Source organism: Protopterus annectens, chromosome 3.part1 (assembly GCF_019279795.1).
Source record: "Protopterus annectens isolate FY-2018-M chromosome 3.part1, PAN1.0, whole genome shotgun sequence".
Taxonomy (NCBI): domain Eukaryota; kingdom Metazoa; phylum Chordata; order Ceratodontiformes; family Protopteridae; genus Protopterus; species Protopterus annectens.
Window position 1 is genome coordinate 912,538,617 of NC_056732.1, and position 23,338 is coordinate 912,561,954.

The following is a 23,338-nucleotide window of genomic DNA, read 5'->3' on the forward strand; positions in this document are numbered from 1 at the left end:
GATTTGCATACTTTTTTAGAAAAAAAACATCAAGCATTTCTAACAAAATATGTTTAGGAAAACAGTTAGAAATAGTTTCTATAACCTGTTAAGCAAAATATCACTAAAGCTGAATTATCTGAACATGTCAACATCTACAATTATCAGTGCCACTCATATGAAATTTGCAGCAGTGAAGATTGCACACCACAGACAATATTAAGCTGGATAGAGCTGTCATGCAATAGTAGATATGTCTGAAATGACAGTACAATTATTTGGCCAGAATGCATGTTACTTGAAATGCCAATGAAAACACTCCTATGTATGTTCTGTGCTGCAGATTTGATATTTCTCTTAAAGGGTCTACTGCAAGTGCTCACAAGCTAATAACACACTTGCTCGCTGCCAGTTGCTCTAAGTGGCAAGTGCTGTAACTCCCACTAGCCCACTTCCAGTTAATTATTTAGCTATCTCACCAGCCAGCCTTTTTGAATTATATAACCCAACCAGACCTTAACTTTACTCATAAAATTCACACCAGGTCCCTACCGCTCAGATGGATCTGATGAACGATCTGAAGAAGGTTAATTCTGAAAGCGGTCACCGCTGATAAAGCACTAGGGGATTTTATATTGTCTTATTTGTTTGGGTTTCACCCATTTTACGTGTGATTTGTTATTAAAGAACGTTGCAGTCCGTGGTGGTGTTTTTGGTTGTTTTATGAAGTTTGGATTTTACCTTGCTCACCTTTGGCAGCTACCAGCCCTTTTTTCATTGAAGTTAGAAAACAATGACAGACATTTTATTTTCAGACTTCATACCCTCTAGAAAATTCTTACTAATGCAAAACCTGTGATTCTATCAACTTTCTAAGTTTGTTAAGAGCAATGTTTAAAAATTGTCCCAGTGTGCACCTGCTCTACTCTCTGCACATGGCTATAACACCTTGCCCAATCATATTGTTGAGTTTGAGCATGACCAGCAACTCATGTGAGAAACAAGACACCTGAGTCCCTGGCTGAGAGGTAATGGCCTTTGAGCACCCAGGATGCAGACACTTGCAGATACTTGTAAGAGACCTTCTGTTAGGGAAAGGGATATTTCTATAATAAACAGAAAACCATTTTGATCTTGAATACAGTGTTTGGTAAAGTGTGTATCTCAGATGTTATCTGAAACAGTAGACTGTATGCTATATACAGTAAATGAGGAATTCTTCTTTTATCAGGCTATGCAAGTACATCTGCCCAGATATAGTGAGAGAAAATATATAAATATAAAATTAGGTGAGTGTTTCTTGAAGCAAGCAAAATAAATATGTATGCAAATTATTTTCTATAAAAAGAAAAAAAGATAAGCTTTGTGTAGCTTTTACATACATTCTACAGGAAAATAAACACAAAGAATGTTGTCTTTGCAACAGTGTAATAAAGTAGAGTTTTACTGCATATTTAGTAGATTGGAAAGGGCATGGGGTTTAATATGTGGATTATAAAAGGATAAAGCATAATTATGAGGCTTCTGCTGAACATTTTTCAAGGAATTCAAAATACAAAACTTAAGATACAAAAGGAAGACCCAAATTCTATAATTGAAAAATAAGCATAGGAAGTATAACTACCTTATCTACATGTGCCATTTCAAGTAATGAATACTCTGCCTGTGCATAAGCCTAGTTGAAATTAATTATTTTAATTGAGAATATATGTCCTTAGAACATGATATAACTGGATTAAGTGGTCTGTAAAATCCAAAAGTCTTGTACTATTAAAGTAGGCAGTGAGTTGGGGGGGATGTAACCAAGATAATTCATAAAGGTGTGAAATTATTTACTGAAATGAAATTTTAAATCCAGTTAATGGCTGCATTCTAGAAAATGGGTCATCATTTTTTTACTACAACCATGAAAGTATCCTGCTTAGAGACGGCACCCCACTGTCATGTTGTAAAAAGCAGCAAGAAGACCACGGCTCGAACAAGGCAAAGCGTTTAATGACAATTCATCACCTAGGAACTAATCCATAGTACAAAGATGTTAAACGCTTTCATCTGCATAAGCAGACTTCTTCAGCACAATAAATACAATTTGAAATCATCCATTTTAAAAACTTTTTGGCACCATTAGTTCATCCTCATATTTAAAGTGCTAGTGCATAAAATCTAATCATAATATAATCACAATTTTTTTTAAAAAAACAATATATTTCCCTAATCACATTACTGTACATTACTCTAATTTAAAAGATTAATAATAATAATGACACTTGTATTAATACATAACTAATGTCATTTAAAATTCTTGTTAAAAAATCTTTTATATATATAAGAGAACTAATAGCACTACTATACAAACTTAATGTAACTATTTAATAACCCATAACACTATCAAATACACATCAGTAACTTTAAAACTTTTAAACCATTTCTGCATAAACCACTTATATTAATCTGATATTATTGATTCTTTATTGCAACAGCAGAAAAGGTTTATTGATATATAATCATTAATACCTGGTAAGACTGAAAGACAACACAGGAAACATATATATGATCATATGTATAAAATCAAGGTCAAAGATATGAAGAATGCACTTTACAGACATATTAGTAAACAAGGGGAAAAATATAGCTTCAGTTTTGTTATAATTGACCAGGTTAATATATCTACCCGGGGGTAACCATAAAGCAATGTTAAGCAAAAGAGAAAGTGTATGGCAGATGTTAACAGATGCAACTAGGGAACCAGGTATTAATGATGCCTACACAGGCAGAGTAACTTGTTTAGATAATACTGCATCTAATAAAGGGTACAAAGACTTAAACACAAATATCTGAGATATTAAATGCCTTTGGAATCAGATACTGAAGTAAGGTCATTCCCACCACTTCCACCAGCACAGGAACTTGAATTGCATCAACAGCGGTTTCGGAATAATGGAGATGAATCGGGCAATAACAACATGAAAAGAGGGACTCAAACTTGTACAGTTACAAATGAAGGACATTTTAAGCTACTACATAAGTGAGGCAGATGGCAATAATTTTTGTAATAACTGTGAGTCGCTAATATTCAATTTGTCAGGTTGTACGTTATCTAATGAACAGACAAGTATTTTAAATTTAGACCTTAAATTTATTCCCACAGTTTTACCCCATTTGCATCTTTCGAAGCAAGGGACTTTTCAGTTTGTTAGAAACTTACATTTGAAATGTTTTTTTTATGGATAAGAATATGCAATATTTTCAGAAAGTGAATTTTGATGCTATGAGTGAGGATGAAATCTTTTATTCATATGAGTCTGATATGAATGTAATGTCAGATAGTGAAGATAGTATCAATAGATATTTTTCTTTGGATACTACAACTATTGCTTAGAAAAGTAAGTTTATTCCCCCATACACAAATGAATGTGTCAAACAGTTTTCTCCAAAGCTGGGTTATGCTATAGAACAGATGTATACAGAATTTAAAAACAATAAGTTGGGCTTTGAGTATAACTTAACCAAAAACGAATGGGCTCCTCTCAAAAATCTTTCCGATAGGAAAGATTTGGTCATAAAGACAGCAGATAAAGGAAACAAAATAGTGATATTGCATTATACACAATACATGCAGATGTGTTTAAAACATTTAAATGAAAGAACGGTATATGAAGTAAGTGATATTAGTAGCTATAAGTTTGCTATGAAACAATTTTCTATGTTACTGGAGAAAGGATTTCTGATTAGGTTATCTTACAAAAGATGTTGACAGGAAATTTAATACAGAAGGTTACACTATGGCAACTTTTTATTGTTTGCCAAAAATCCATAAGGATATTCACAACCCTCTAGGTTGACCAGTTGTTTCTGCTACAAATTATTTTCTTCATAACACTGGGGTGTTGTTATTTTTGTTGCATTTTGTAGAGAAACTTACATCTTATATCAGGGATTCTTTTGACTTTTTGAATAAGATTTTGATAATTAAATGGAATTCCAAAATGTATTGGGTTACTCTTGATGTGAAGAGTTTATATACAAACATCAAACATGGTGATGGTATTGCAGTACTTTATTAGTTTTTAGGAGACAGTCCAGTCTCTCGTTATATTATAGAATTGTTACAATTTTGTCTGTTGAATCATTTTTTTCAGTTTTAATAATTTAATTTATCATCAATTGCAGGGTACTGCCAAGGGCACCTTTTGCCCCATGTATGCAAATTTATTTATGGCTAAGTTTGAGTTGGATTACATTTATAAACACAATTTTGTTAAAAAAACATGTTCATCACTATTACAGATATATAGATGATTTGATTTTTGTATGTGAAGCTGGTATATATGAGGTTCAGAATTTTGTGAAAGATTTACATGATAATATTTATAATTTATCTTTTGATGGATTACAATGTGGTAAAGAAGTTACTTTTTTGGATTTACACTTGATAGGATCAGACGATGGATTTATCTATACTTCGGTGTATAGAACATTTTTAGATGGGGGACAATATTTATATGGAACTAGCTGTCATCCCACCATCTAATTAAATCTCTCCTCTATGGAGAGTTGTTAAGGTTACACATAATTTGTAATAATAAAACTGACCTTTACAGGGAAGTTTTACAGACTTCCCAAATGTTTTGAGTAGGGGGTATAATTCTAATATATTTATCATGCTTTACATAAAATAATGGGGTGAAACTTACAACACAATAAGAATAGTTATAATATAAATAGAAATAATGTAGTGGATCATGATAAAATACATTTTATAGTGACTTATAATGTTTAAGTGAAAAACTATGACAAATAGTAAAATATTATTGGGGATTTCTTATGAGTGATAAGTTAGTTAAAATGTTGCATCACAAACCATTTATTTCCCATAGGTAGGGAAAGAACATACGAGATATATTAGTGAAAGCTTATTTTGTGTTATCTGAAGAAAATGTTGTTGTTTCTCCTAAATGGCTGGGTACTGTTCCCTGGAGGAAGTGTAATGTATGTAAATTTTTAGTTTCTGATTTTAAAATGATTAATAATATAAAGTTTGACCCTATTGTACATTTTCTTGTGAAACTGAAGGAATTATATATGGCCTTAAATGTCCATGCAACCTGGTTTATATTGGTCAAAGTAAAAGAATGTTCAGAACCCGGTTGCAGGAACATATTAGAGATCTAAAGAGACAACAAAATAGAAAGTTCTGTTGCTGTTCATTTTATGGAAAGTCATAACAGTGATTTTAAATTATTGCAAGTAACTATTTTGGAAAAAGTTTTTGTCAAATTGGGTGATGCTGCTATGTTAAAAGATAAACTTTTGTACAAATAATCTGTGTTTATTTTAAAATATAATACTCCTGCACCTGGGTGTTTAAACTGTGAGGTTAACTGGAGATATTTGTTTAAATTAATTTATTGTTTTATTGATTTACTGATATGTGTATATAAAGGGGAGGTTTCATAATGAGTGTTACTTCTTGAATGCTGTTTGGCCGAGGCGTTAAAGTTTAATAAACCTTTGCAACTGGTGCCAGTTGTTTTGGTGTCTATTGTTTCGTGGCTTTGTGGTTTTTGGAATGCTCAGCATATCTGCAGCCAGAGCACAGCCTTCCATCTCTTGCCACAACCTACATAGAGGAACAATAAGATTGCAACACAGTGTCCACACAATGTTGCATGGGAAGAACTATGAATGTGCTCACCACACCTATTCCCTCAAGAGCAATTCTGGAAAAAGTAAGAGGAGTCCATCTACCTCACCACCAGTGAAACAAACAACCAATATTGCCTCAACGCACTGCCAAAATGACAGTGAGCAACATGAACCACAATTTCTGACTTATCTAGGTACTGCAACCAATGTACCAACTTAAACCACCCTAAGAGTGACAAAGTATGCCACAAGAGGCAACACATGAACATGCCTGTACTAGGGACAACTGAAGGGAATGGTCACAACTTCCAAGATTTCAATACCTCCTATTTCCAAGCAGGTAAGATCTCCTGTCAACATACTGATCTTTGCATTATCTGTCTGAACACTCTGAATCTTCACTTCATCAGTCCATTCCTTAACTGCATTAATACTACCTCTGATCCTTATAGTCCTGCTTCCCACCCATGCCCATCCAACCTACCTCAACCTGCCAGTACACCTCTAACCTGCACGTATACACCATACTCAGCCTGTTCCTGAAATACCATGGTACCTATCCTCGCTGGTATCCACCCTTGCCCATCCAACCTACCGCAACCTGCCAATTCACCTCTGACCTACATGCATACACCATGCTCAGTCTGCTCCTGAAATACTGTGGTACATATCCTAACTGGTGTTTGGTAAAGGTCTCATCACTGATCACCTGGGTGCTAGCAAATGAACACCTCACTTGCTTGATTCAACTGCATGCAGGAAAGAAACCATTAAAACCCCAACTACCCCTTATGTATTCACTCCCCCATTCCTCCTTCCTTACAGCTGCTTCACGTCCTGTCCACCAACTCCCAGTTCTAACATATGCCTAATACTAGAACCACTCTCCACCCCAACCTGACCTAACCTGACTAATCTATCATTAACTATCCATGAAGGAAAATGTCTGTCCAGCAAACTCTTACCATCCCTTATATTTTCCGATGAAGAGGAGGATTGTTATATGGTATGAAATGAGTCACCATTTGGTCCAGATTTTGATCATAATGTTATTTGAACCCCACATTGTAGACAGAGTGTAATATAGGACATGGAACAGCTAGCAAAGCTTTCAGAAATGTCCTGAATGAACAAGAGCCACATTTCCAGAAAGTGATACATGAAATCAGAAAAGAAGCTTTAAATTATAGTTTTTCCTAAGTAAAGGCTATGAACACGATAGGTGCTGATCAGTCCAAGAACCATTTTTCTGTTAAGCTGTGTGTCTCACAGTCACTCCTCTTAGCATAACACTTACATTTTATTGGACATTCTAAGTTAAGGAACTCGCAGCATTTTCTGGCACAAATTCCTAGCTTTGGACAATTCTGATCAGTACTGGTAAGTTCTAAGAGTATTAATTCCGTCTGTTCAGTAACTGATACTTTGGACAATTATGAGCCAGTACTGGTAAGTTCTAAGAGTATTAATTTCGTCTGTTCAGTAACTGATACAATACTTGTGGAAGATTTTTTTCAGCACCACTTTTATGACATCCAGATATAATCAGAGGTTGGTAGCTACAGTGGAATTAACTTGATAAATCTGGGACATGGTTTGTGAGCCTTTGAAATAGCTGTACCTCTCATAGGAAATGTTATATTTCTATGAACTGACTAGTTCATGCTGGATGTGATCTGAAGACATAATGGAGGGATAGTGATTTCAAAATCATAGGTTCATACATTTATACTAGCTAATGACCACCAGAGCCTTTATAAGCCCAGCCATGCTATCCAACCCAATTGTGTCCCTTTGTAACATGGGCATTTATTAGGAGAGGGTATGCTGGTTAGGAAGTTTCTAGAGATTATAGGGTGGGTTATGTTAGTTTGGTCATTACTGTCTGCTGCTGCCATTGACATAGGAGCCAGGCCTGGGGTGAATTTCCGATTTCTCATTCGCTAGTCAAGGTTATGCTTAAATAGGGTTAGGAATGGACTCTGCTTCACGTCAATGGGTAGCCTTTTCCAGAGCATGGGGATTCTGTGAGACACATATCTGTGCCACCAGTATGTCTTACTTGTGTCACAAGAAAAATTTAAATATTTGGATCTAGTAGTTCTGATGCTGTTCATTTTGTAAATGTGCAAAAAGTCCATTACAGTTGGATCTGAGGATCCCTTGAATGACAGGCATAAATCACCTCTAAGTAACCTGTAGGAGACAGAGTATAGAGATAGGTCTTTAAGGTGATCTGTAGAGGACAATGTGTTTATACCCTGGATTCTCCTGGCAAAGACCATTTGTGGATGTTCCCATTGTTGCATATGTCTGGTCAGGTACATGCCAAAGGGGGACATTATACTCAATGGTGAGTCTGGTAAGGGCTAAGTAAAATGACAATATGACTTCCTTGGACCTGGATGCCACACCTTTACTTTAAGATGGTGACATAGAATGATTTTCTTAATCCCTTGGTCACATGCTGGTTAAAGGCCATATTACAGCCTACATATGTTCCCAGATCCCTGACTACTGGGCCAACATTTGGGGATGTTCTTATTGAAGTAATTAGCTTAGGTGGCAGTTTTTGAAAAAGGTACTATAATCCAATTTTTGAAATTGAGCTTTAGTTTGTAACTTTGGCTCCAGTCATGTGTCTGTGTTAAACCCTCTTGTGAAATATTTGTTTCATGGGGGAATCTATGATAGCTCCTGATTTGCAGTCATGTGTGAACTTGGTCAGCTAAAGGCCCTTGGATTTAGCCTTTACCTCTGAAAAGTTTATGCCAAATAGGAGTGGTCCCGGCATGGAGCTCTGTGGTACCCTGTAGGTGACAGGTCTCCTAATGGAGGTGATATCACCAACCCTGACATCCTGGGTCCTTTCTTTGCAGTACTTTTTCATACTGGAGAGTACCAGGTGGAGTATGTTTGAATCCATGGTGGGTGTACATACTCTGTGGTCAAAGATATTTGTACTAATAAAGTCCAGAAATTGTTGTGCCTGTAGGTATGAGGCTCTGTATGTTTCCCAGTCTATAGAGGGGTAGTTTAAATCTCCCAAGAATTGGATAGCTGGTTCAATGTTGAGTGTCTTCAGTAGGTCTAGGTACAAGCTATGTGATTCTAGGGACATAGAGGTGAACTATAGCTTGCTAGCATATGGTATGAGACTTGTCTATGGTGATTTGCATGAGGATAAATTCCAGATTGTCATCCTGTTTAACCAAAATAGAGTTCTGCTTATTACTAATACAGACTGAGACTCCTCCGCCTTTTGTCCCTGTCTGTGCAGCCAGTGGTCTAAATGTGTGGAAGGTACTGAAGTCATGCACTGCTGGAGTACTTTCTGTGGATTTAAACCACGTCTTTGTAAAAGTACATATGTCTATATTCTCCAGAATGAGAAGAGCTTGTAGTATGTGGAGGTTCTTTTTAGGCTCCACGCACTGAGCAGTAAAACCTTTAGGTTTATTTGGGGTTTATTTGCTATGTTGATAGGTTTGTAAAATTGCCATTGCCTGAAAAACCTCTAAGGGGTGGATAAAGTTTTAGCAAATATTCTGAAACCTAGAGGAGACAAATGCAGTCCATGCTTTGCAAAGTAATGTGGTTTGCTAACAATATCCTCCCATGCAAACAAATATTGAATCCCCAGGGAAAGACACCAAAAACTTAACCAATTATTGAAGTAAATCATATTTTGTTTATATTGTGGTATCATTCTTGATGAAGGTAGAATGCTGTTCAATGCAAGGCACATATCTGTCTGAGACACATATTCAGAGAGATCAGCAATGTCTCTCTTCACATAGTCTAGGGAAGTATGACTCTGGTTGTTAGCACTCACATAGGCTATGATGGAATCATACTGGTACCCGTGGTGCACTGACTTAAGTGCATGTGTAACTTGGTAGATCCTGGCTCTAGATAAGCAACTCTCCATTATCTCCTCCTTGTTCAGTCCAGAAAGTGGGGCATCAATGTCATACAATGGAGTCTCCTATGACAAGATTCCTAGGCAATGTTTTTGCTTGCCTTATGGACGTTGTTCTTGGGGCTTCACTGGGTGTAGGTGTATGCGTGGTGTTTGGTGTTGCTTATTGTGAGTGCTTTAGAGATTGTTGAGAATAGGTGTTGCTGTTTATAGGCTTAAGAGGTCTTTGAGCTTTGGGAAGATTGCTTTTTATTTCCTCAGTATAGGTTGGTCTACTCTGGTAGTTTAATTAAATCTGATATTGTAATAACTGCTACAGTGTAAGTATTCACTTAGCGGCCATGGTGGTGCAGGGGTTAGCACTGTCACCTCACAGCTAAAGGTTCTCCAGTTTGATTCACAGCTGGGGTACCTTCTGTGCAGAGTTTGCATATCCTCCCTGTGGTTGCGTGGGTTTCCTCCGGGTGCTCCATTTTCATCCCAAAGACACTCTAAATTGGCCCTAGAGGTGAGTGCATGCATGTGTGTGCCTTCTGTGGAAGGTTGGGTGCCTGGCTGGCAACTCAACACTGTAAAACTCCACCAACAATCATGAGCAGACAGGTGATCCACTGTGGAGACCCCCTAACCAGGAAAAAGCCGAAAGAGGAAGAAGTGTAAGTATTCATTTGTTTATCCTAGTTTAGAGAATATAAAGATGGGTGCAGTTTTGAATTCTTGGTTAAAGTATGTAGGTTTGTGAAGTACAGGCAACCATAGTATGTATAGTATATTTAGCAAAACTTTCTACTGAAATTAAATACTTAAGCAAAAATTTTACTAAAGAAGTCAAACATGGGCAAATGCTTATTTTGGCCCTCCTACTTCATATTAATGGCATTCTATCTGCAAAACACTTAAAACAATACAACTTTGCTCAACTTGTGAAACTGATACAAATGTGCATTAGAACACTGAAACAGTAGTACATCTGGCATTTGAATAGAATTATTTATATCAACCATCTGTCTCAAGTAAATTCTGATCTATTTATTTATGATGCTAGTGAGAAATATATCTGTACTTCTAAAATGGTGTTTAGGCAGAGGCACTAAGAAAACATGTTTGTCTTTGGTGTTATATTCCTACAAATCAATGGATGCTTCTGTTAGGATAATTGACTGTTATATTGTTAAACTGCCCAAAGGGCATAACTAGATTAAGTTGATATCAATAAGATAGAATGAGCAAATGTAATTATCTGATAGGAGTAGCCATGCATTCCCCAATGCTGCCAGAGCAGAAACTGGGTTGTTCCCTCTGAGTTTTGATGCTTTCTGCATTACTCATACAAATTTTGTGAGGGGGGGTACAGATGTCTTAGCTTGCTAAATCTCACTGAATCTGATCCTTAGAGGGCTCTGACCTTAAATAGAATTTTTTTCTATGATTTTTTTTTATTTGTGTTTTGCTTGGATTAAATGTTTCATTCTTCTGAAATCATTGAAGTATTGTTGATGCATTATGCTGCCTAGAGTATCGCTGTAACAAGCTGTGAAGACAGGGAGAGAAGGGTGAAGGCTGCCAGCCTAGTCAAATAGAATTTGATACATAATTCTGGCATTTGTAAATATAAATGTAAAATACAGGCTTGTGTCCTAAATGTAAAGAAATTCTGTTTCAACAATGTGGCAACATTGACATGTGCTGTAAGGAAAACTAAATCAAGCATTGGTTATTGGTCCTTTGAAATTAAAATGACTTTATGTCTATTCCTTTGAAGTTAGAATTTGGAGTCAATGAGTCTGGAGTAAGCATCTTGCCTATTGCTTTAAGGCAAAAGTTAATAACCAGAATTTACATGTGGAATGTCATTTATTGCTCTAAGTGTAAAAGAATGTAAATACAGTTTCTGTGCAGCCAGGGAACCAGGAATGTGTAAACAAATGATGCAATGTTTTATCAGAACTGCAGTTTCAATTTAAACAGTGAGAACCAGAAATTATTAAACATTTTTGTCTTGATATCCAACCTCAGCACTGCCTGTTGTCATAAGTAAGTTATCTTAGAAGTGTGTTTTCTTGTAGAAATATCTAGAAATTAGAAAGTTTAGAACTAAGTGTTTTTCTGCTATGTCAGAACTGTACTACTGATTTATTTTATGTTTCTGTGTGATCTCTGAACTCTTGAATAGCACTGCGGTGAAGTAGTATTGTCTTGTGTTTTTAGTATTTATTATGAAATATTTTTAAACCCTTTTCAACTGTGGCTGGTTTATGTAGAAATAACTAAGCTCTAGAGTACATTGCATGCTTATAAGTGATCCTGTAATAAGCCCTTCCAAAGCCTTAAGATTGCTTAAGTTACATTACCAATTGGATAATAATATTGCACAGTAATAGTTGGACACCCTTTTTAAGGGCATTTGGGTAGTTGATAATTATTAGCTGGTGGGTGCAGTAATTACTACTGTATAGTCTGAGTAAAGGGGCACAGCTGGAGAATCTGTGTCAGCCTTTCCCAGGAGTGTCTGTGAAGTTGTATAAATACTTATCTCAAAGTGTGTGTGTGTCAGCTACTTGGGTAGGGACACGAAGCACTGGTTGGACAGAGAGGGTACTAGAGGTTAGCTTGCCAGCTAGGCTGAGATCTGGACCCTATAGCTGTGCCAGTGGGGAGTCTTATTGAGGACCTGGGGAGCAAGGGAGCAACCAGCCCCAGACTGACTGTGATCTCTCTGTGCACTTAAGGGAAATTATACTTTTACTGTGTGTATTTGTTATCCTTTCCTCTTATATGAGACATGAGACACCCTCTCTGGTGTTAGTGGTGAGGATTGAGGCTCCTTGATTGCTGGGCCAGGGCACGGGCATCACACAAGCTACCTTTTTCAGGTCTAGATCATTTGGTGTAATTCATATTTTACACAGCTTTGTAGGGTCTTAGAAGCAAAACAACACAATAGAAGTTACTAAGAAACATGATTCATTGCTTTGTACCTTGGAGCTGGTAATCCTTAACACTGTTATTGTAACGTGAGCGCTAAAATGATGCACATGCCAACAGTGGCATGAATTTCATTTTATTACCTGCATTACATACTGCACTAACGAATATACAGCCATATCCAGTTACAGTATGTTCCATCATAAATTCATCATGTTTCTCACTTTTTTTTAATTTCTCCAGGCCTTTTGGGTTTTTAATACCATGACGGGAATGGACCCCATTCCTAAGTCAAAGTATGATTAAAGTTCATGAAATTAGTATTGTTTCACTCTTTGATGTCAGCCAGTAGTGCTCCTTGCAGCACCCACAATATGTCCAGTAATGACTCCTTCTGCAATTCGTATGGAGTTGCATGTATTGGTAGCATATCTAAATATGATTGTAGATTCTTTTTTATAAGACCTGTTGCTCCTACTACTATTGGAACTGCCTAGGTATCTTTCTTCCTCATTGCTCTCGTTTCTGCCTGCAAATCCTGATATTTTATGACTTTGTGTCTTTCTCTTTACACAGGACACTGTAGTCACTGGGTGTGGCAATCTCAATGATCAATGCTACTTTTGTCTTCTTTTCATGGACCACTGTATCTGGTTTCCTCACATCTATATTTTGAACTGTTGGTATTGGATGATCCCATGTGATGTAGACTTCTTCATTTTCTATTATGCTTTGTGGCTCATGTTTTTAGTGTTTTTCAGCCACTTCAATACCTTAATGTTTGCACAATCCCTAGTGCAACAGTCTTGCCACATTATTATGCCTTTCAGTATACAGTCCTTCTGCCATTAGTATGTCACAACCAGCATCGAGGTGTGCAACTGTTTCCAGTTCGGTTTTTCAAAACCTACATTTGTTTGTTTCTCCCACATGTTCAATGGACTTTGTAAAGCAATGTGTATGCAGCCCACTATCTTGGGCCACCAACATTAACCTTTCATCTCTTGGTTTGAATTTCCCTCTCCTTAACCATTCCTGCTTTTGTACCTGAGCAACATGAGGTTCTTCCAGAAATGTTCTATACTTGCAACTATATTTATACATTGTCCACATTTCTTGCCTTCTCATATGATCCTTCACCTTATATTCTTTCTTTTGTTTTTGTTTTTTTGGCACATTCAGGTGCTGCCTAATTTTTATGTACTTCTGGTTTAATATCCATTCCTGCTTGATGCTGATATGCTTCTGCTAGATTAAGCAGAGATGCCATTTTAGATTTATTCTCCTCATATTTCAAAACTTTCACTATGTTTGGGTCTTGTGAGGTCAACAGATATGTGTGGAGTCCCACAATAGCAGATCTATACATATAACCAATTTCAAGGAGACCCATCCCTCCTTCGGAACGGGGAATATATAATTATGGTATGCACTGATTTTTATAAATCATTTGGTGAGCATGAAGCATCCTTCTTATTTTCCTGTCTAATCTATCCTGGCCTGCCAATCACTCCAAAACTGTAAGATAGAACAGGAAGAGCAAATTGGTTTATAGCGTGGATTATTTTTAGATGTCAGTGCTGTTTTCAGGATTAATTTAAGTCTTCTGCAGTATTCCTTACTAAATTTTAATTGCATTTGTTCATGTTTTATTTTTGATCCTTCATCATTTCCCAAATATTTATACACTTCTTCTTACTCAAGTTCTTTTATATCACATTCGTATCCCGAACTGATGTTTTCCTGGTGTTTTAGTTTTCCTGCTTTAAAGGTTGCTTTTGCACATTTATCAGGATGAACTGACATTCTTATATCATCTAAAATAGTTTTGACAACTTGCAGTTTTGCTTTCAGTTCCTCATCTGATGAGCTATACAGTTTTAAATCATCAACAAAGAGAAGATGAAAAGTCTTTATACTTTGTTGTTTTCTAGGAGCCAGATTATAGCCATGGCCTAAGCTGTTAAGCTGACAGCTTAATGGGTTAAGGGCAAGGCTGAGCAGCAGTGGTGACAAAGAGTCACCCTGGAATATCCCCCTTTGAATTTTTATCCTTGGGATAATAATTTGTCCTTTATCATGGCTTAATTGCAAAGTGGTCTGCCACTGTTTCATGGTCACTGTAATGTAGTCGATTAATGTAGGGCGTATCTTATACATTTTTAAGCACTCTTTTATACATGAATGAGGGATACAATCAAATGATTTTTTTGTAGTCAATCCATGCCATACTTAAGATTCTTCCCCTTTTTACAGTTCTCCACTATGACTTTATTTAACAACAAATGATCCATTGTTCCATATGACTTTCTTTTATTGCTCTTTTGTTCTACTGCAATAATTGTTTTTTTTCTTCTAAATGACTATAGACTCTGTCAGCATCACTTCCTGTGTATAGTTTATACATCGCCAGAAGGCAAGTTATTGGTCTATAATTTTTAGGGTAGCTTGCAGGTTCACTCTTAATTAGGAGCATTGTTTTTCCTGTTGTTAACCAGATTGATGTCTGTTTGGGGTGTGCATTTAAATAGTTCTTACTCATGGCTAAGTCTTCATGCAAAGATGTTAATACTTTCAGCCAAAAGTTAGGTACTGCATCTGGGCTTGGGGTTTTCCAATTATAGGCTTTACTTAACGTTCTTTCAATGTCTCTGGCTGTTACTTCATCCCATTTGATATCCTGTACCTTTAAACCTTTTATTCTTTTTTTAACATCTTCTATCCATTTAGCATCTTTGTTATGTACCACAAGATCTTCATAGGTACTTCTCCAAAATTTATCTATTTCTTCTTTGTGGGTGGTCTTTCAATTCCTTTTACCTTATTTTCCAATTCTTTATAAAACTTTTTTGGGTCATCAATAAATTGCTTATTTTGTACATTTCCTTTATATTTATCTTTGTGTCTTCTAAGTTTTCTGCCTGTGCTGAAATTTTTAGTTAATTTGTGATAGTGCATGATAGATCAAGTTCTCTTCTAATACTGTGCATTGCTTTTATCACGTCTTTCTTTATGGGTATTTTTGTTGATCTGTTTCTTCTTCTATAATCTTCTAATAATGATATTTCTTGTCTTAGTTGCTTTATAGCTTTCTCTATTTGATATTTCCATGATGGTATTCGATCCCCCCCTTCCTTTCCCTTACTACCCTGTGTTCTTGTGGTAGAACTTTATCAGTTATTAATTTAGCTGCAGAGTAATATATCCTGTTTACTTCTGTTATATCACATGAATCTCTGTGAACAGGCCTAATTACTGTGTTCATTTGTTTTATCAGACTTCTGACTTTTTGGGTTTTATTAACCTTCTGCAGTCTATTTCTTTCATTGATCTTAATATATCTGTCTACTTCTATTAAATCAAGCAACTCTTCTCTTAGCTCATTTTTTTCCAAACTGAGGGTACATCCCTTGTTTTCCAATCCCTGTGGGCATTCTATAGAAGATTCTATTGCATCTTCCTGTGGCACATTCTCTTCAATTCCATCCTGTGCCATCTGTATCATATGGGAACTCACTGACCTATCACTCCTCAACATTGATTGCATCAGAGTTTCCACAGTTTCCTGTTCCTTCCCTTGCTGTCTAGCTTCAAGTGAACTTCTGTACTGGTTTCTTGTGTAAGGCTCCAAAATATCTTCATATGGCATCTGACCAATTGCTTTTGGTTCCACTGGTTTCCCCTTAATTTGGATATCAATTACTCTATCCTGTTGTGGTGCTTTCTGAATTAGATTTTCTACACTAAATCTTTCAATTTGTAGGTACTCCATAACCTCAGTTTCTTACTTTATGCTATGTGTTATGATACCTTAAATGAGCAAATTGTAATGATCCACTGGGTGCTTATGTATTATATTAACAAATGCACAGAAAGCAATAAACATTTTCTGACTAGAAGCATGTTGTAGATTTCTTAACCCTGTATTGCTCCCAGTTTCTAATTTTTGTTTCTGTTACAGAGAAAAGAAAGGCCAACCTTTTGGATCAGCTTACCAACACCAGTGGGACTATAATTGGAGTAACCTCCTGCCTGGTGGTTATGCTTATTGTTATTTCTGTTATAGTTCAACTCAAACAACCTCGTAAAAAATTTATCCAAAGGAGAACAGACTTTGACCAAACAGTATTTCAGGAGGTGTTTGAACCCCCTCACTATGAACTATGTACTCTTAGAGGAACTGGGACATCAACAGATCTTGTCGATCTTGCTGATGATCTTGAAAATTACCATAAACTGAGAAGATCATCTTCAAAATGCATTCATGACCATCACTGTGGATCTCAGCTATCTAGCACTAAAGGAAGCCGCAGTAACCTCAGTACAAGAGATGCTACAATCATGACTGAAGTACCGCCCCAGCCCATAAAACCTGTAATTCAGCCCATTAACAGAAGAAGCATCTTAGTCATGAAGCACAGTTACTCGCAGGATGCAGCAGATGCATGTGAAATTGACGAAATTGATGAGGTACCGACCACAAGTCACAGGCTCTCCAGACATGACAAAGCTGTCCAGCGGTCAGTATCAATAGATTTTTGATGAAGACTATTACATGGGGACTTCAATGCCTGCAAATTTTGTATTCTTTCTTTCTCTCTCTTTTTCTCAGTTTCTGTCTGTTTTTTTCTTTTATTTTTATTATTTATTTATTTTTTTTGTTTTGTTTTACTTTCTTTAGCTTTTCTCCTACTTTTATTTCTAGTTTAAAGCGTTTTTCTCATAAAAACTGATAGTAGACAAAGTATGCATTATTACTAAACCAAAGGCAACTTTGTCTTATTTTGAAAGGCAATGTGCATGTTGATCCCATGTAAATGGGACAGGATACAGTGAAAGTGTTTACAGATGATACTGTAAATTAATTTTAAATAATTTAGACCATGAAAGACAAAGTAGTCTTCTAACATGAGTAAAAATACTTTTTGAAACATTGTTTTCTACTAGGAGAATGGCAATATTTTTTATTGCTAAGGTACTAGCTGTAATATATACCCTAACATCATCGATTGTCTTGTTAATAAATAACGGAAGTGCAGCTTCTACTAAAGATCTAAACACATAGAATGTGTACAGCATTTTCCTATATATTTATATATGCAAATTACCACTGTAGTTGGAGAAAAAAGTTTCTACTTGACATATTACTAAATCTAGCATGACTTTTTTATATACTAACATAAATTATTTTTACTCTGTATTGCACCTTGAATGCTTGTAATAAGAAACATTAAAACTTTACAAGTAAACAACAAATATGAACCACTTTTTTTAATTATACTTGAAATTTAGACATATATTTACATGAATTTGTCATGCATGTATAATGTCTGTCTGCATACGTTTTACCTATATACATTAACTACGTAACAGTTTTGCACATTGTAACATCTATAATGGTCAAGTTTTCTGCCATACATTTGTTTGCATGCCAGTATAAAGTGCTTTAAGAATAGTGATCAGTGATTTTTTTATACAGCTTTATCTAGCAAATATGTGCATATGTGTGTTTTCTCTATGCAAGCATAATGAATGAAATAGCCATAACATTCCAGGTTCTGCCTGATTGGGTCTCTAAGCAAACATGAATCTGAACACAACACAACTAGGGTCTAAAAGAAAACTAAGGTAAGCAGATGTACAAGATAACACTGATATTGTATTTTGTGTTCTAAAAGAACTAGTTTATGTTATGTGTATGTCTTTTTATCTAGTAAAATGTTTCGTGACATGTTCATATTATTTTCCCATCTAAGATTTATTCATTTTGTCAAGAAGCATAATCAAATTGTTTTTAAAAAAATGTTCATCTTCTTTACTCTAAAGAATGTTTTATCCTACAAGAAGCTCAAAAATTGCTTTGCTGGAAAAGTATTAACATGGTGGGTAGGATTCAGAAACCTGTAGCTGCTTTTTTAAGCATTAATTTCTGTGAGACATTGTTTATTTTTACTTACTATCATTGAATATGAAAAATAAAGTGACTAGGAATGCCTCTCAAATGCATACCTATGTGGTGCAAAAACATGTATCTGAGATGCATTTGCAACTGTATTTTACATTAATCAGCATACAAAATGTCAAACATACTTATTTAGGTAGCCATAGTGAGTAATGGAGGGCATTTCACTGTAAAATAAACGTTATTTAATGATGTGGATAACTAAGTATTCATGCATTTGCTGTAATGTCTTGGCCACTTAGTAAAACATTCATTTATTGTACTGCGTACCAATTTGACAATGTGCAGAAATACAATGAAACAACCACAATAAAGATACAGAAATAAACAACAAATATACATTCCGAGGCAGTATGCACAAAGCAGCATGTGTAAAACTATTAGAAATACTCAAATAAGCAACTGTAGGCTTGATGTTTATGAATGTACCATTCCTCATAAACATCCCTTTCTGTAAGCTTCAAAAGGCATAAGAGATATGTTATTTCATTGGCCCTCTTATGCACATGTCAGCCGTTGCTACACAGAATAAATGCAAAGCACCTTTAACTATAAATGGAAAGTTGTGTGGTTCATAGGTGCAGCTTCTGTATGGGGAGTATCTGGACTCATTCTCCACAAACATCATTCGGACAGACTTGTCTTATAACCCTTATCCAACGGCGGTATCCAGTCCTCTAGCCTGACATTACACAACTCTTCCTCAGTTGCTATACTGACAGCAGGCTGGCTCATCTCAACATCATTCCTTATAGTAATGTTACTCCTTTTCTGTGCATCCTAGTGGTGATTAGTAGCATCTGCACTGTCTGGTAGTCAATGTGCACTGCTTTCAACCCTACACATTCAACTGATCCTCAGAATCCCAGCATGCCTTTTGTCTTCCACCCTGTTCTCCCCACTCTCTCTCTCTCTCTCTCTCTCTCTCTCTCTCTCTCTCTCTCTTTATTAATGGCTGAATACTCTATCCATGAGCTATATTGCAAGAGATTGTAGCCCTGGAGCCCCTTCTCATATTTTTCAGTGATGAAAGCTGCTGACCTTCCTACTACACTCATACAGTCACAAATCTGAGACAACAGCTACCCCTCATCATTCAGACAAAGAATAGAGAATCACCATACCTTCTTCACCCATTGCTGCCTCACTCATTATCCTGACAGCACCTGGTGCAACATTCTTTTATACTCGCATGGTTGGGAAGGAATGGAATAATATGACTTTCGCATTAACTTCCTGTGTGGTATTTTAATGACCAGTTCAGCTACCTTGTGTCTAACTATCCCCTGTACTAACCACACAGAAAGGTATACTGTGTAGCTACCTATCACCACAGTGCTGATGACATGCAGAGTCTTTCCACCTGGGTCATATGTCATTGTCATAGCTCAGTGTGGCCAGTTCCTCATCCCATGGGAGGCATACTGCTTTCTAATACTCATTCCTAAAATTGCTGTGTCTGTTACAGCGACTGATCAAACAGTCTGCTTGGCCTTGTCCTCACCATAGAGCTCTCCACTACCATGTGCTTGTCCTGCGTTCATTTTAAAATGTTTGAAATGGAATGCACTATTAATGCAAATAGAAACAAAAGTCCTCCCCATGGCTACCTTTTCTTTTTCAAAACAAAATATGTTTGTAATGTTGGCAAAAGATAGTGATCTATCTTTATCAGCCCATAATACAGGTTGTCTCAGGACAAGTGGAAGACATACATATTTTCTGATTGTTTTCTTTTGTAACAGAATCTGAACATATGAGTGCTTTTGGAGAAATGAAATCAGATGAGGTTCATGAAGATATGTACAACTGTCACAGGCTACTTACTTTATGCTTATTCTCAGAATAAGGGACATCATTAAGAATCTCATCCCCCATGTGTTGTACTTAGTACTGAACACTTCCAAAAATTCTAATCAAAGTTATGCAAAGTATTACCAATGTTTGTAGCATGCCGAGATGTGCAGTTCTTAACTAACTTCATTGTGCTCAGAACTGAAAGAATTAATGCTGACTGCTGATGAAAAATCATAGAATCATAGAATGCATAAGGTAACTGGGTCATGTGACCATTTACGCCTTGCCAGTAAGTCAAATGGGCCATGTGACCATTTACACCCTGCCAATACCCATCCTTAGGCCTCACTTCCATCCATCCTTAGGCCACACCTCCTTTTTCATGGAATGATACACCACTCGGGTCTATATTAGAAGTTCAAAGAGTGCCTTCATCGAACACTTAAACACCGACAAGTAAAGAGCAAATGCTGGAAACTGTGAATGGCCACTTCCGTGAATTTTTTCCCTGTGAAAAAATGTGCTTGGCCGTTATTGGGAATTACCCTTTTCTCCAATGTAGAACAATCTCGGAGTTGGTATATTTAGTTGGGAGGGGCCGCACACTTGATTAGGGTTTTAAAGTTTATTTTTGTGTTTACGGCCAAGTGAATTTTTTTCCCTAGGAAAAAATTTGCAGAAGTGGCCATTCACTGTTTAAAGCTTTTGTTCTTTACATGTCACTCTTTATGTTGTTTGAAGAAAAGGTTCTTTGAGCATATAATATAGACCCGGCCAGTCATACTGGGGGTGAATTTATGAATACACATATTATATAATAACTTCATAAAGGAAGACAGTGTGTCAAATTGTTTGATCTGGATAGGAATTACATTCAGAAGCAGCAATAAAATGTAAGTGAACATAACTGATGCCTAATGCAGCCTGTACATTCTCTCCATTTGACATCACTGAGCCATTTAATGTTTGTCCATTATTTATACATGCTTGCATGCACACACACCCATACACATACAAACACAGGCACACACAGAAACACACACATATTTACCATAAGTCTCACTGTAACCCATTTTCATCAAAGCAATTATTAGTGTATGTGATGTCTCATACCTTAACTCAAAAAATAATAGCTGCCTTTATCTTCAGTGGTCTGTTGTAATAACAATGAATGTATAGCCCAGTGTTGTAGCTGCTGTAATAACAATGAATGTATAGCCCAGTGTTGTAGCTGCTGTAATAACAATGAATGTATAGCCCAGTGTTGTAGCTGCTGTAATAACAATGAATGTATAGCCCAGTGTTATAGCTGCTGTAATAACAATGAATGTATAGCCCAGTGTTGTAGCTGCTGTAATAACAATGAATGTATAGCCCAGTGTTGTAGCTGCTGTAATAACAATGAATGTATAGCCCAGTGTTGTAGCTGCTGTAATAACAATGAATGTATAGCCCAGTGTTGTAGCTGCTGTAATAACAATGAATGTATAGCCCAGTGTTGTAGCTGCTGTAATAACAATGAATGTATAGCCCAGTGTTGTAGCTGCTGTAATAACAATGAATGTATAGCCCAGTGTTGTAGCTGCTGTAATAACAATGAATGTATAGCCCAGTGTTGTAGCTGCTGTAATAACAATGAATGTATAGCCCAGTGTTGTAGCTGCTGTAATAACAATGCATGTATAGCCCAGTGTTGTAGCTGCTGTAATAACAATGAATGTATAGCCCAGTGTTGTAGCTGCTGTAATAACAATGCATGTATAGCCCAGTGTTGTAGCTGCTGTAATAACAATGAATGTATAGCCCAGTGTTATAGCTGCTGTAATAACAATGCATGTATAGCCCAGTGTTGTAGCTGCTGTAATAACAATGAATGTATAGCCCAGTGTTATAGCTGCTGTAATAACAATGCATGTATAGCCCAGTGTTGTAGCTGCTGTAATAACAATGAATGTATAGCCCAGTGTTGTAGCTGCTGTAATAACAATGAATGTATAGCCCAGTGTTGTAGCCAGCAAGTCCCTCCTCTTCCTTTAGTTATACCCATGCAGAGTTCAAGATTATAGTTTGCACTTGCTGTCATCCGAATTATATTAATTCCACCCTGTATATTCCCTTTGTTGAGGTAGCTTTCTTCTCTCTGTCAGTTACAAGGTAAGTTCGCTATGTACAAGTACATCTTTTCCCCAGTAACTCTAAACTGATGGTCTTGTTAAGTAATTTGCTCAGATGAACGTTATCAGTCCTTAACTTTCATCATCTACACTATATTATTCATTCATCGGCAGTCATTGCAGGCACTGCGAAGAGCAATTTTGGCTGACATCAAAGATAGAAACAATAGTAATTTCATGAACTTTAATCGTACTTTGACTTAGGAATGGGGTCCATTCACATCATGGTATTAGAAACCTAAAAGATTTGGAGAAATTCGAAAAGGATTAAACCATAACCATCTGTTGTCAGTCATGTCCTACAGCAGCTATGTACTTGTGCCCATCAACAGAGGTTAGCTTTTTCTTTTGCCCTTTGTTGAATTAGCACTTTACAGAGCATACCTTTACATCAACATACCCTGCATATCAGTGAAAGGAAGGTCCAGACCAATCTTACCTCAGACTTATACATTTTGTGATCTTTTTTTCCAGTTGCACCAAACACTAAGACTTTACTACGCAGACTTAATTAGGCAGATGGTAAGGAAAGATGCAAAATTCCTTAGCATTGCATCATACTTGCAGTTCAATGCAGAACACTGACTACTCTCCATAGCTTAACTCCCTAGCTAAACATATCCTACCCACAATGTAAACTTGGAGGGTAATACTCATTGTGCTATGACTTATGCCACCCATGATATTTATAAATCTTGACTTTACTACATTATGTTATACATAGTAAACTTCCCTGCATTACAAGCTTTGATGTCATGCTGTGCTGCACTCAGCTTATCCATAAGAAGAACTAGTCAGAATTATACCAGCTATGTAATCAAAATGAGTGCTTTAATGCATATTATACAATGACCAGTATATGTCCCCTTAATACTCTGCAGTCCAGCTAACAAAATGCCATTTCCTTCAGAATAACATTCAGCGTTTCTGAAA

General features: G+C 36.5%; 1 protein-coding gene across 1 annotated transcript in view; it reads left to right on the forward strand.

The window, feature by feature from the left end:
• The window catches only part of NETO1 (neuropilin and tolloid like 1), a 1,239,650-nt gene that overhangs the window by 1,162,514 nt on the left and 53,798 nt on the right, over nt 1-23,338 (forward strand). The window contains exons 9-10 of the mRNA XM_044067135.1: nt 16,434-16,992; nt 18,028-18,100. Of these exons, the coding sequence (XP_043923070.1) occupies nt 16,434-16,992; nt 18,028-18,088 (620 nt within the window). The 3' untranslated portion in view covers nt 18,089-18,100. The remainder of the gene's footprint in view (nt 1-16,433; nt 16,993-18,027; nt 18,101-23,338) is intronic.